This window comes from Acinonyx jubatus, chromosome A1, assembly GCF_027475565.1.
Source record: "Acinonyx jubatus isolate Ajub_Pintada_27869175 chromosome A1, VMU_Ajub_asm_v1.0, whole genome shotgun sequence".
NCBI lineage: Eukaryota > Metazoa > Chordata > Mammalia > Carnivora > Felidae > Acinonyx > Acinonyx jubatus.
The window spans coordinates 77,111,411-77,123,732 of NC_069380.1; the positions used below are offsets into that span (position 1 = coordinate 77,111,411).

The 12,322-nt window shown below is 38.9% G+C and overlaps 1 protein-coding gene across 1 annotated transcript in view; it reads left to right on the forward strand.

The window, feature by feature from the left end:
• The window catches only part of TNFSF13B (TNF superfamily member 13b), a 32,651-nt gene that overhangs the window by 13,348 nt on the left and 6,981 nt on the right, over positions 1-12,322 (forward strand). The window contains exon 3 of the mRNA XM_027065210.2: positions 4,833-4,889. Within this exon, the coding sequence (XP_026921011.1) occupies positions 4,833-4,889 (57 nt within the window). The remainder of the gene's footprint in view (positions 1-4,832; positions 4,890-12,322) is intronic.

The window sequence follows — 12,322 nt, forward strand, 5'->3', positions numbered from 1 at the left end:
TCATCACTGGTAAGTTACCTATACCCAGTGCCTTCTGAGTATACACCATTAATAATGAGAAGTGTTCTAAAGCGATGCAAGGAATTCATGGTAAAAGGGGGGGGGAGCCATATCCTGTGGAGATGATGACTCAACTATAAAATTAGTCATTTTAAATTAAAATGTTTCATCAATTGTGAAATGAAATAACTTAGGAAGATGGCATTTTGTTTCCTGGGGTTTTGTTTTGTTTTGTGTTTTACTCTTAGTGTTTATGAGCCAAGGCAAAGGACTGCCATTTTATATATCCTTACAGTGCTTTAGGCATAGAAAATACTGAAATCAGGAGTGGTACCTGGCAGTGTGACAATGTCCAATTAATGCTTAGGACTCTGTACACACACACACACACACGCACACACACACACACACACACACGCACACACACACAGTCTTCCATTCAGATAATATCTCTCTTTACTGCTATCAACTGTCGTGATTTCTGTTTTGCTCTGTCAACTTCTTTCCAAAACCCCCAAAGAACCAGCACCCCTTTTTACTTCCTCAGGGCCATTGTAGTGCTACCACCTTTCTGAATTACCCAGAATTGAAAACTTGTTTTTATTATTAGTTTTTAATTTTCCTTCAAACACACACTCAGTCACAAACTTTTAATTTTTTTTCACAATTTATCTTGGATGCTGTATTTATATAATTGCTTTGGGGATCAAATCACCCTTATATTATATTTATGCCAGTCAACAGCTGAACCTTTGTTTTCACTCTTCTCCGTGTGGCAACTTAGTCTCCACAAGGACACATGTATGACGTTTCTCAAGCACAACATATATCAGGCAGGCCCCTGTGAAGATTAGGAATTCCTATTTTTTTTTTCCTGGTAAGTCAAATACATACTTCTCAATTTAGCTCTCTAGACATACTTTTAAAACTCTGTTAACTTGTATTGGCAAACTGTTTATCGCCAGTCAAATAAAAATTTATAATCTAGTTTTTCACCCCTAAATTCTTGTATTCCCATTCCAGTAGAAATGTTTTTCCCCAAATCCTGCTTTCTTGAATTTCCTCATAAATCTGTGTTCATCATTAGGTCAGTATTGGGGTCTTTATGGAATTTATCCTGGTTAAACTTTTCCAGCCACTGATTATTTATTCAAAACTAGCTCAGGAAAAATCAAACTGTATTTCTCGTGACCTCATACACTGAATGGTAAGGTATACAGAAATAAAAGAGAGACCTCGCCTTCAGGGTCCTCATTCTTTAAAACCTGTGGTGCACTAAGTAAGAAGACAGAAGGAGGAAGGGACACAGGAAAATGCAGGAAGGACATCTCATCCAGACTGAAGAGCTTGGAAGAAGGTTGAATGAGAAGAGTAAAAAGGACTACAAAGGAGGAGTAGGTGTGGATCATATGGATGGGGCGAATGTAATGGGAAGCGCACTGTGTTTTCCACTGGAGTTATGTATGATCTGCATAATTGCAGTATTTATGCTGGTTGATATTAGATCGAACTTTTGTTGAAATAAAGAGAATAAACCCGATCCCAGTTTGAAAAGGTTCGGGTCCAATACAGAAAACAATACAGCAGATACCAGCAATCCCGTAAACTTTCCAATCCCTTTTTCTATTTAAATGGTGTTTCAAATGTAACATAAAGGTTATACGCAAACAGATGGCTTTCAAACTCAAGATGTTTTCCGTAGGGAAAATATTTCAACGCTAGTCTAGTTGTGAGGTTGGTTGGATTTTATTGTAACAGATATTGAGCAATAGCAAATTATTTTTGTTCTGAAAACTCTTATTTTAGGAATTCTCTTTTGTGAACTGTTTTGGCCGTCAATATCATATATTTGTTTTAGAAATATTTTACACAAAGTTTAATATTATGGATAAATATTATGCTGTAAATTTGTACTTAACAAGATCAATTTTCCTTTTTTTCACACATCATTATAATATATAATATATACATTTAGAAATATGCGTGACCCCATCACACACAGGAAAGTTTTAATGTATGCTATAGCCTTGATTCGTTAAAAAGATAAATTGTTCTCAGACTCTTCAAATTTCCTTCTGTTGTAGTAGAGGGAAAGATGTATGAAGACTTTTAAAAACTAAACACAATCGATGAACATCATACTTGCTACCAATCTTGTGTTTCTTACAAGACTGTGCATTCTCAGAACTCTTGTGGTTGGATATCTTTGCTACTGGGAGAGATGAAAAAGTGTTGCTTTTTTGACCCACTTTTTGTGAGTGACAATCTATAGTTTAAGGTCACATCTGTGTTGAATGGGAAAGTCCTAAAGGACTGTTGTACGAGAGAGAAGATGACAATGGATATGGAATTTTCTAAAAAGGAAGAGCTGAAAGTGAAGAGGTAAATAACACTGATAAGGTTGATAGGACCCAAGCAGCATCTCTGGAGGTCAGAATGGGAAGTCCTCTGCTGATTTCCAACAAAACTCCTTCAGAAGCCCGGTGACTTTCTCTGGAGTAAGGAAAATTAATGAATGGCACTGGCTTCAGTGAGTATAATTCAAATACTGTTGTTGAACTTTTCTTTTAATATTCCATTTTCCTTTCTGAAGAGTATTTCTTGAAACACACTTTTCCCTCCATAGTGTATTTTCTTCTAAAAGTTAGATTCCTGCTACTACATGATAGAATAGATCATTGTTTCTTAACATGTAGGTTGTAGCCAACTGGAGTTGGGCTGCGGAGATTAAAACTTTAGATGTTTTCTTATCAGTTTGGTAGCCTCAAGGCATCAGTCTTTCTCCAAACTCCTGTGGAGTTTTGGGTAAGTGGTCAAGAAAAGGGTTAGTTGAAACAGGGAGTAACCTGGTTTTCTCTTTATTGGGTGAATCGGATCTTTGTGCTCTCCTCGTGGGCTTCCATCATGGGCCCAGTTAACTGGGTTCAGTAAAGAACAAGCACAAGAGTGCTAACACGGCGACTGCCGTAATAACCAAGCTTGATTTCGCAATTATTGCATATCGGGAGTAGTACGCAATACTCCACATGCATTATCTCATTTAATCTCTATGTACACGTACATGTGCTGCAAAGGAAAGATGGAACGTTTGGAAATTTGACTTTGACTTGTGTCAACATCTGCCTCTTCTTCTGTGTGGAAGAAAGATTAAAGCTTCACATGCTCTGATTGACCCTTGCATCTGTCACAGAACTGAGCAGTAAGCCCTTAAGAAGTGTTTGTTAGAGAGATAGGAACATGTTTCAAATAGGTTTAGCAGGGCTCCCCTAGATCCTGTGCACGCTCCTCAGACTTTCACTGCTTTGGCTGTTTCGTTAAATCCTTTCTCTCAAGCCGTCCTTATTCATGACCATCTTGCCACTGTTGATGCTTTGACATATTTGTCGTGGCAGAAGGTCTGTCAGCGTAACAGCACTGGGTCACATTTTCCCTATGGCATAGACATGGCTCCCGTTGTTTTGCAGATCAATAAAAGAATCACAGAATAGTCCAGAATGTTCTGCCTCTGTCAAAATGATCAGGTTTACATGAAAACGTGGTAGAAAAGTTTCAGAGTCATACAAGAATTGCAGTTGTTCACATGATATTTCCACCTTGAAATACCAAGGGAAACTTGATAACAGATTTTCTTATGTGAATACTCGCTGTATTCTTTGCAGGCCTGTGTCTTTGCACAGCTTGGGAAGAACTTATCACGATTACCTCTGTTACTCCGTGTTGTAAATATCAGAATGTTTTCAGTTAATCAACTGAAGCAGAATTCACTGTGTCAAGCTCTTAAAATGTATACAGAGAGAAGCATGTTCTTAATATCCCACTTCAACTCGGAATAAAATACTTACTGGATAATAAAAACTCTAAACTAATATTTTCTTAATTTCAAATAGGCATGCTTAAATTTCTGTTTTATGATTTTCAGAGATATGTACTGCTTTGTTTTCTGTTCCCATGGAAAATGTCCTTATTTTGCGTTCACCTGGAGGCATTTGTCTTTATTTAACAGAATAGTTCTCTCTTTCCTTGAATATTTTCTGGAATATTGTACATGTGATAAGTGATGCGATGCGAACTGATGCTTCCCAGAAGTTTTACTGATTATGCAGTTTCAGGGAAATCTCCCATTTTATTTTTAACGATGTTCCCTCTTTCTTTTTTTTTTTTTTTTTTTTGGTCCAAAACACTTTACCAAAAGCCTGACTTTGGCTCCAGAGTGAAATGGGCATGGTTTCAATTCTGGCCCCGTCACTTCCCGCTGCAGGCCCCGAACAAGTTGTTTACACTTTGCAGGACTTAGTTTCCAGGATGTAATTTTTAGGATTTTTGTGAGGTTGCCTGTATTTATATCCGCTCAATAAATGTTAGCAATTGTTTTTATTTTCAGTGATGTTAATATTATTAGCACGACCACTGACTTATTAATTAGCGTTAGGGATTCTTTTAAACAAAAAAAAATCACTTTGGAATATTCTGGTAGTTTGGTTCATGTCTATGATAGACTTGAAAAACACATAATAAACTCGCTTTCTGTCCAGGCATAATATTTGAAAGCAAGTTAGGGTGAACAATAAAGATGATATACTTACCGTTTTTCAACAGTGTGTAGGGTTTTTCTAAACCATGAACTTCAAGGACATATTCTATTTTAAGTAAAATTTATAATAAATATCTGTGGGCAAATTTCACAAAGTAATTGTAGAACAATGTGCAGGATCCGTAGGAGGTAGAATTGGCTCGGTGTTTCTGGAAAAATAACTTTGTGGACTCAGGCACTTTTCTTCCTCCCCTTACTGTTCCTATTCAAGTAACTAAAAGGATATATTTTTGCTTTTCAGTCATTCAAGACTGCTTGCAACTGATTGCAGACAGCGACACACCTACTATACGAAAAGGTAATGAGATGGCCCCCCCTGTAACTTTTCTACTCACACCTCTAAGATTCTGTTCAAACTTCATCACGAATCAGCTGTTTTCCTCAACTTCTTAGAATCAGGTGTAAAGTAAGAAATTTAACCATTATCAAAATGATTGGGTAATAAATATTTAGGCGAATGTAATAATCCAACAAGCCGACTTATCTTAGAGACACTAACACTTAGAGATTTAAAATAATTAGCCTATGATCAAACAAAATGAGTACTAAGCCAAACTCAATTTTTTATTTTTTAGAAATCATTTTGGCTTCTCTAATGACTTGAGATCTTCTTCACAAGTATTAATTCTCCTATTTGTTAGGTTTTAGAGATCTTAACTGGATGAAGATAGAACTGAACAGGTCATAAATATTTTATATTCATTAATTTATTAATAAATATATCGTATGTGCAAATAAACATAACACTTTTATGACAATCCAATGTGAGATGATTGCTGTCTATTTTGCGTATAGTGGTTAAGGACATGCAACATCCAGTTACTGTGTGGGCAGTGGGGCTTAGCGATGAATAAGATACATATGTTCCTCGCTTTCACAGAATTTACCTTTTGATGACGGGAAAACAGGAAAAAAGAAAAAGCAAATGAACAAGTAAAATGTAGAATGAAAAAACTAAGTGCGATGGAGAGAAATAAAGCAGGCGAGGGGCTGGGGAATGTCTGGGCGGTGAACCAGAACAGGGAGTTCATGAGTGTCAGAGGGTTAAGCTGGGGGTCAGGAATGGGGAAACAAGAAGAAGCCCAGAGAATGAATTTGGATTGGCCTTTGTAATGATTGCCAAGAGTGCTATCTTCCATCTGTGTTTTTCTTTGTGACTTTAATTATCCTGAATGTAACGCAGATACTGAACTATTTGAAATTCTATTATTTATTGCTCTGCATTTTCCAAAGTCATATGGTTGCAACCTTTAATAGGCAGCAGACTGTTTACTAAGGATTAAACTAAGGTCCGAAGAAGACCTTAGGACCAACGATAAAATCTTTAACATATGACTTAGAAAAGGCTTGTTTCACACATTTGACCCAAACAGGATTGCCGTGAATCACTCTAAAAGATGAGGCTGCTACTTGATCGTGAACATGACTTGCACAGAGTAGTATGCATGATCTCCACGGACTGAAGGGTGCTTGTGTGGGTGCTTCGCTCTTTGGACCCATGGGTCAGCCTTATGAGACCAGCAAGCCTTGAACAACATGTATTTGCTAGTGGGCATGGGCACTTAAGCACCATTGCTTTCCTGCATCCCATACGTTTTTGTATGTTGTGTTTCCATTTCCCTTTCGCTCAGGATATTTTTTTAATTTACCTTCTAAATATATATATATATTTTAAATATTTATTTATTTTTGAGAGAGAAACAAAGCATGAACAGGGGAGGGGCAGAGAGAGAGAGAGAGACACAGAACCTGAAGCAGGCTCCAGTCTCTGAGCTGTCAGTACAGAGCCTGACGCAGGGCTCGAACCCATGAACCATGAGATCATAACCTGAGCCAAAGTTGGACACTCAACCGACTGAGCCACCCAGGTGCCCCTACCTTCTGATTTATCTTTGACCCATTAGGTGTTCAGGAATGCATTGTTTAATTTCCACATATTTGTGAATTTTCCAATTTTTCTCCTGTTACTGATTTCTAGTTTCATACCATTGTGGTTGGAAAAGATGCTAGGTATGATTTCAGTCTTCTTAAATCTATTCATATTTGTTTTGTGCCCTAACATTTTATTTATCTTTAAGAATTTTCTTTGTGCATCTAAGAAGAGTACATATTCTGCTACTGTAGAATGAAACATTCTGTGCATATCTGTTAAGTGCAACTGCTCTGTAGTGTTGTTCAAGCACACTATTTCTTTATTATTTTCTTTTGGATGACCTATCCTTTATTGAATGTAGGGTATTGAATTTTCCTACTGTTATTGTATTGCTATGTATTTGTCTCTCCAAATCTGTTAACATTTGTTTTATACGTTTAGGGGCTCCAATGTTGAGTGTATGTGTGTGGTGTGTGTGTGTGTGTGTGTGTGTGTGTGTGTGTGTGTGTGTATGTATATACATAGTTGTTGTTTTATCCTCTTGATGAATCAATCCACTTGTCATCATGTAATGACCTTGTTCATCCCTTGTGACATGTTTTGACTTGTTGAAGTCTATTTTGTCTAATACAAGAGTAGCCACTTCTTGTCTCTTTTGTTTACCATTGGAGGAAATATTGTTATCCTGCCCTTCACTATGTGTGTCCTTAAAGCTGAGTGACTTTCTTGTAGACAGCATATGGTTGGATTTTGTTTTTCTTTCAAATCATTCAGCCACTCAATGCCTTTTGATTGGGGAATTTAATCCATTTACATTTAAAGTAATTATTGATAGTGAGGACTTATTATTTTCCTTTTGTTAATTGTTTTCTGGCTGTTTCGTAGTTCCTTTGTCCCTTTCTTACTGTCTTGCTTACTTTGCTGCTTATTTTGTGTACTGGTAGCTTTGATTCCTTTCTCTTTGTATTTTGAGTGTCTACTACAAGTTTTTTATTTGTGTTTACCATGAGGCTTACATAAAACAGCTTAGTTACAGTAGTCTATTTTAAGCTGATGGTGACTTAACTTCAATTTCCTATAAAAACTACACTTTTACTTCTCCCTCCCCCACACTTTGTTACTGATATATGCCTGTTTACATCTTTCTATGTTGTGTATCTATTAACAAATTACTATAGTTATAATTCTGTTAATACTTTCATCTTTTAACTTTTATACTGGAGTTGAAAGTGATTTATAATTCACGATAGCCATTTCTTTCAGGTTTATGAAGATTTGTTTTATCCCTTTATTTATGTTGGGTTTTCTTGGTTCTTCATGTTCCTTGTAGAGTTGCTTTGTTGCCTCTGCATTTGAAGAAGCACTACCTCTCCTACTCCCCATGGACTGACTTTCCCTGGAAGACACTTCCATTGGTCAGCAGTGCTTGATATCAGCCACTCTAAGGCCAGACAGGAGCAAGGTCCCCTTTGCTTCCTCCTTTCCCTCCTGGAGGAAAAGAATCTGTTCTCTGCTTCTCCTCAGTCATACAAAACAAAACAAAACAAAATGCTGGGTATAAGAGACTGTCCTGTCCTTTTCTTTGTTTCTAACTGTATCAAGCACCAAACTCTTTTGGTTATTCCACACTAAGTACAGGGTGAGATGATGGAAACCAGCTCCCTAGAAGGCACTCTGAGAGGCCATAGGGCACAGGTGCACCCTTCAATCTCACCGCCCCCCCCCCCCCCCATGGAGGACTCACAGGCTGAGGCAGCCTTCTTGGTGCTGAGCTACGCCTGTTTGGGGGAGGGACTAAGGTGAATAAATTGAAACTGCTCCTCTTACCTATAAAAATGTGACTGCTCAGTTTGTGCTCTACTACTTAGCTTCTACTTCTTAGCTGGATTCTGGATTTCTTTTCAAGGTATCTCAGCACCAATATTATTGTCAAATCAATGTTTCTGTGCAGGGATGATGTGTAAGGCTCCCTACACTGCCATCTTGCTGACATAATCCATCATTCGGAACATTTGTTTGTTTGTTTGTTTGTTTATTTATTTATTTATTTAAACGTTTATTCATTTTTGAGAGACAGAGAGAGACAGAGCGCGAGCAGGGGAGGGAAAGAGAGAGGGAGACACAGGATCTGAAGCAGGCTCCAGGCTCCGAGCTGTCAGCACAGAGCCCGACACGGGGCTTGAATCCACAAAGCATGAGATCATGACCTGAGCCAAAGTTGGACGCTTAACTGACTGAGCCACTCAGGCGCCCCGATTCCATTCTTTTCTGTCAAGCCATCATTCTCTTTACAAGCTTTCATTTGTTTGGGATTTTACAGATAAATATATTCAATACCCACTGCAGGTGCTTGCTTGTACTGTGCTTTCCTCATTCATCTCTTACTTTCTGGAATTCCATTCTTGAGTAGTTTACCCAAAATGGGCTCATGAGAAGAATGCTCACAAAGTTTTTGCACTGATAAAACTGTATCTTTGGGGGTGCCTGGGTGGCTCAGTAGGTGTGAGCGTACGACTTCAGCTCAGGTCATGGTCTCATGGTTCATGAGTTCGAGCCCCGCATCAGGCTCACTGCTGTCAGTGCAGAGCCTGCTTGGGATTCTCTGTCCCCCTCTCTCTGCCCCTCCTCTGCTCACTATCTCTCTTTCTCTCAAAAATAAACATTTAAACATTTATACATTAGGGACAGCTGTCTAGATACAAAATTCCCATTTCTTCTCTTGAGTTGTAGGAATTTCTCCACTGTCTTTGGGCATTAGATGCACATTAAAGAAAACTAAGGTAAGAGAAATTTTTCTTCTCATAAGTGGCTTGACTTTCTTGCCTGACTGTACAAAGAGTTGTTTATTTACCTTAAAAAGGCAAAACTTATTTGGCTATAAATGTCAGGGTTGACTATTATGATAGGTAGAATAACATACCTCAAAGACGTCTACAGCCTGATCCCTGAAACTTTTGTGAGCATTTTACTTCATGTGGCAAAGGAGACTTTGCAGATGTGACTGAGATAAGAAATTTGAGGAAGCTACCCTGGCGAGCCCAGTGTAATCACAAGGGTCCTCACAGAGGAAGCTGGTAGGGTCAGAGTCCAAGAAGGAGATGCAGTGATGAAAGCGAAGCTCGGAATGATGTGGTTGCTGCCTGGGAAAATAGAAGAGGCCACAAGGCAAGGACAGTAGGTGGACTGGAGGAGCTAGGAGAGGCAATGGATGGGTTTTCCAGCTTCCAGAAGAAGCACTATCTTGCCAACACCTTGAACTTTGCCCAGCGAGACTTCTCATGTTTTGCACTGTGACATAATACATGTGTGTTGCTTTAAGCCACTGAGTTTGTCGTAATTTGTTACAGCAGCCACATGGAACTGGTGAATTTTGGAATCAACCTTTCTGGGCCCAGGATGTGGTTTCTCAGTCTGTGGTTGTTTTGCTTGACTTTTGTTGTTGCTGGTTTTTTCAGGGTTCCAGTTCTGTGTAGGATGGTAATTCTTTACCTGTCTTACATAGTCTATAGCTCTACATTCTTTTCTCAAATTCTAAACTCTTTATTTCCATCTTCTTTTGGGTAAAACCCACTTTCCATTCTGAAACTTTTTATTTTCATTTAAATGAGGATTTTTCCTCCTCGTCTTCCAAGTTCTTTTAACCCGCACTGAAATTTCCAGGATGGTAAGATTCTAGATTTCTGTGTACATGTGAGGGCTTCTTCACCTTTAGGGAGTTGACTTTTGCTGGCTCTTTATGAAGTTGGCCACTGCCGGACCTGTCGCTATTTTCTCTGCCTCCTCTCTGCCCTTCCACACCCAGCCCGGTGTGAGCTCAGTGACTTTGTTACCCTTTCAACTTACTCTGGAAAACATGCCATTTCTTTCTGTCCATTTCTTTCACATGACTTAACAGAGGTAAAGAAAGGGCAGATGTATTTTCCTCAATCATGTTGATGGCGGAAGTCCCTTGTTTATTTCTGCCTTGCTACGTAATTGTTTCGTAATTATTTCGTAGAGGCGAGGATGAGATTTACTTTTAATCTCCCAGTAGAATCTAACACTTGATGACTGTGTCTTCTAGAAACACAGGCTTCCTGAAGTTTGTTTCTCTAACCATTCTCTTTTCGGTGTCTCCTTTTAAATCTCTTTGCAAATTACTCCTAAATGTATCTCCTCCATATTGATGTCTTTCAAGACCTCTGATGTAGTTCTGTTCTCTTTTGTTTTCACCTTGTTTCTGTGGTGTTCTTAAATACTGTGTTGTGTTGTCATATAACAGCCACATGCTGATGGTTTGGATGTAGATCTTTAGCTCGAGCCACCAAGCTCCAAGCCTGTACACATCTCTTCCTTTACAACTTGGTGGCACCTCAGCCTCACTGTAGAACTTGTCCCCAGATCCCTTCCTGCAGTGTTCCTCTGTCATTTAGTATGACGGCTGTGTCCTCGCTTCTCTAACGCAGAATGCTGGGTGTCATTTTTGACTGTTCCTGCTAACACCTTACGTTAATCGCAAAACCCTACGAGTTATTCCCCATGAATCCAACCTGCATTAATCCATTTCGCTCATTCCCATCTCACCATCCTGGTACAGATGGCCATCATCTCCCACCTTGGCTGGTTCTTTGCCCCCATTTTTGTACCTTTTCTTGCCTGGAAGCCGCATCGTGATATTTCTAAAAGATGGAATAATCATTTCTCTCCACTGCTTACAGCCCTACAGGGCCCTCCAGTTGCCCTCCATACAGCTCTGCCCCTCGGCCCTGCCCGGCTGCATTTGTTTTCTCCTGATTTCCCTTGCTCCACCTCAGCTATGGAATCAAGCCTACGATAACTATGGATTTCCAGGCCACACTATACTTGCTTTATACAAAAAAATTACGATGTCTTGAATTGGTTTACTTTCTCTTTTTAAAAATGTGTTATCAATATTTTATCCCTTAAAACTATTTCCAGCAGCTGTACGATAATAACATTTAAAAATCAAGAGAAGTCACCAATGTAGCAGCTCTGATCGACAGCTGCTGTCTGAGCATCTATTTCCAGCTGTTGAAGGAGGTAACACTGGGGGTACGAATGTTTGCAAGGAAACGTCCAATTGATAAAATAGAATAAAAACCAAATATTAATGAAATATGTCTGATTCTTCTATAAAATGTTGTCAACCTAAAATTTATGTATTTGTTATATGTCAGAACAGGAAAGATCTACTCTTTTAAGAGCAAACACTTTCAAGTGCACGCGTAAATTATTTTCACAAACTAATACTGGCATTCTTTTTATTGAATTTCGCAGGTCGTTGCACACATTAATTTTCTTAAGTTTTCAAAAACAGATCAGTACATCAAGTATGTACAGCTGAGTGGAGGTGGGAAGTTCAGCCTTTTTATACACCACAGCACATCTGTATTTTAGCTGTGGACTAGCAAAGATAAAATAAGCAGTAATACTCTTGGAGTGTACTTCCGAATTTTCAAATACTGACTATAAGTAGTAATGCATTCTGGTTTACAAAAGCATCCTACAGGGGCGCCTGGGTGGCTCAGTCGGTTAAGCGTCCGACTGCGGCTCAGGTCATGATCTCGTGGTTCATGGGTTCGAGCCCTGCGTCCGGGCTCTGTGCTGACAGCTCAGAGCTTGGAGCCTGCTTTGGATTCTGTGTCTCCCTCACTCTGCTCCTCCCCCACTTGTGCTTTGTCTCTCTCGGTCTCTCAAAAATAAATAAATGTTTAAAAAAAAAACGAAAAAAAAAGAAAAGCATCCTACAGAATAGGCACTTCGTGTGTATTTTTTCATTAGCATTTCTCTGTAGTCTAATTTGCATGTGAAAAATCTAAGCACGTTTTAATATGTAGAAACACGTTATAATATTTATG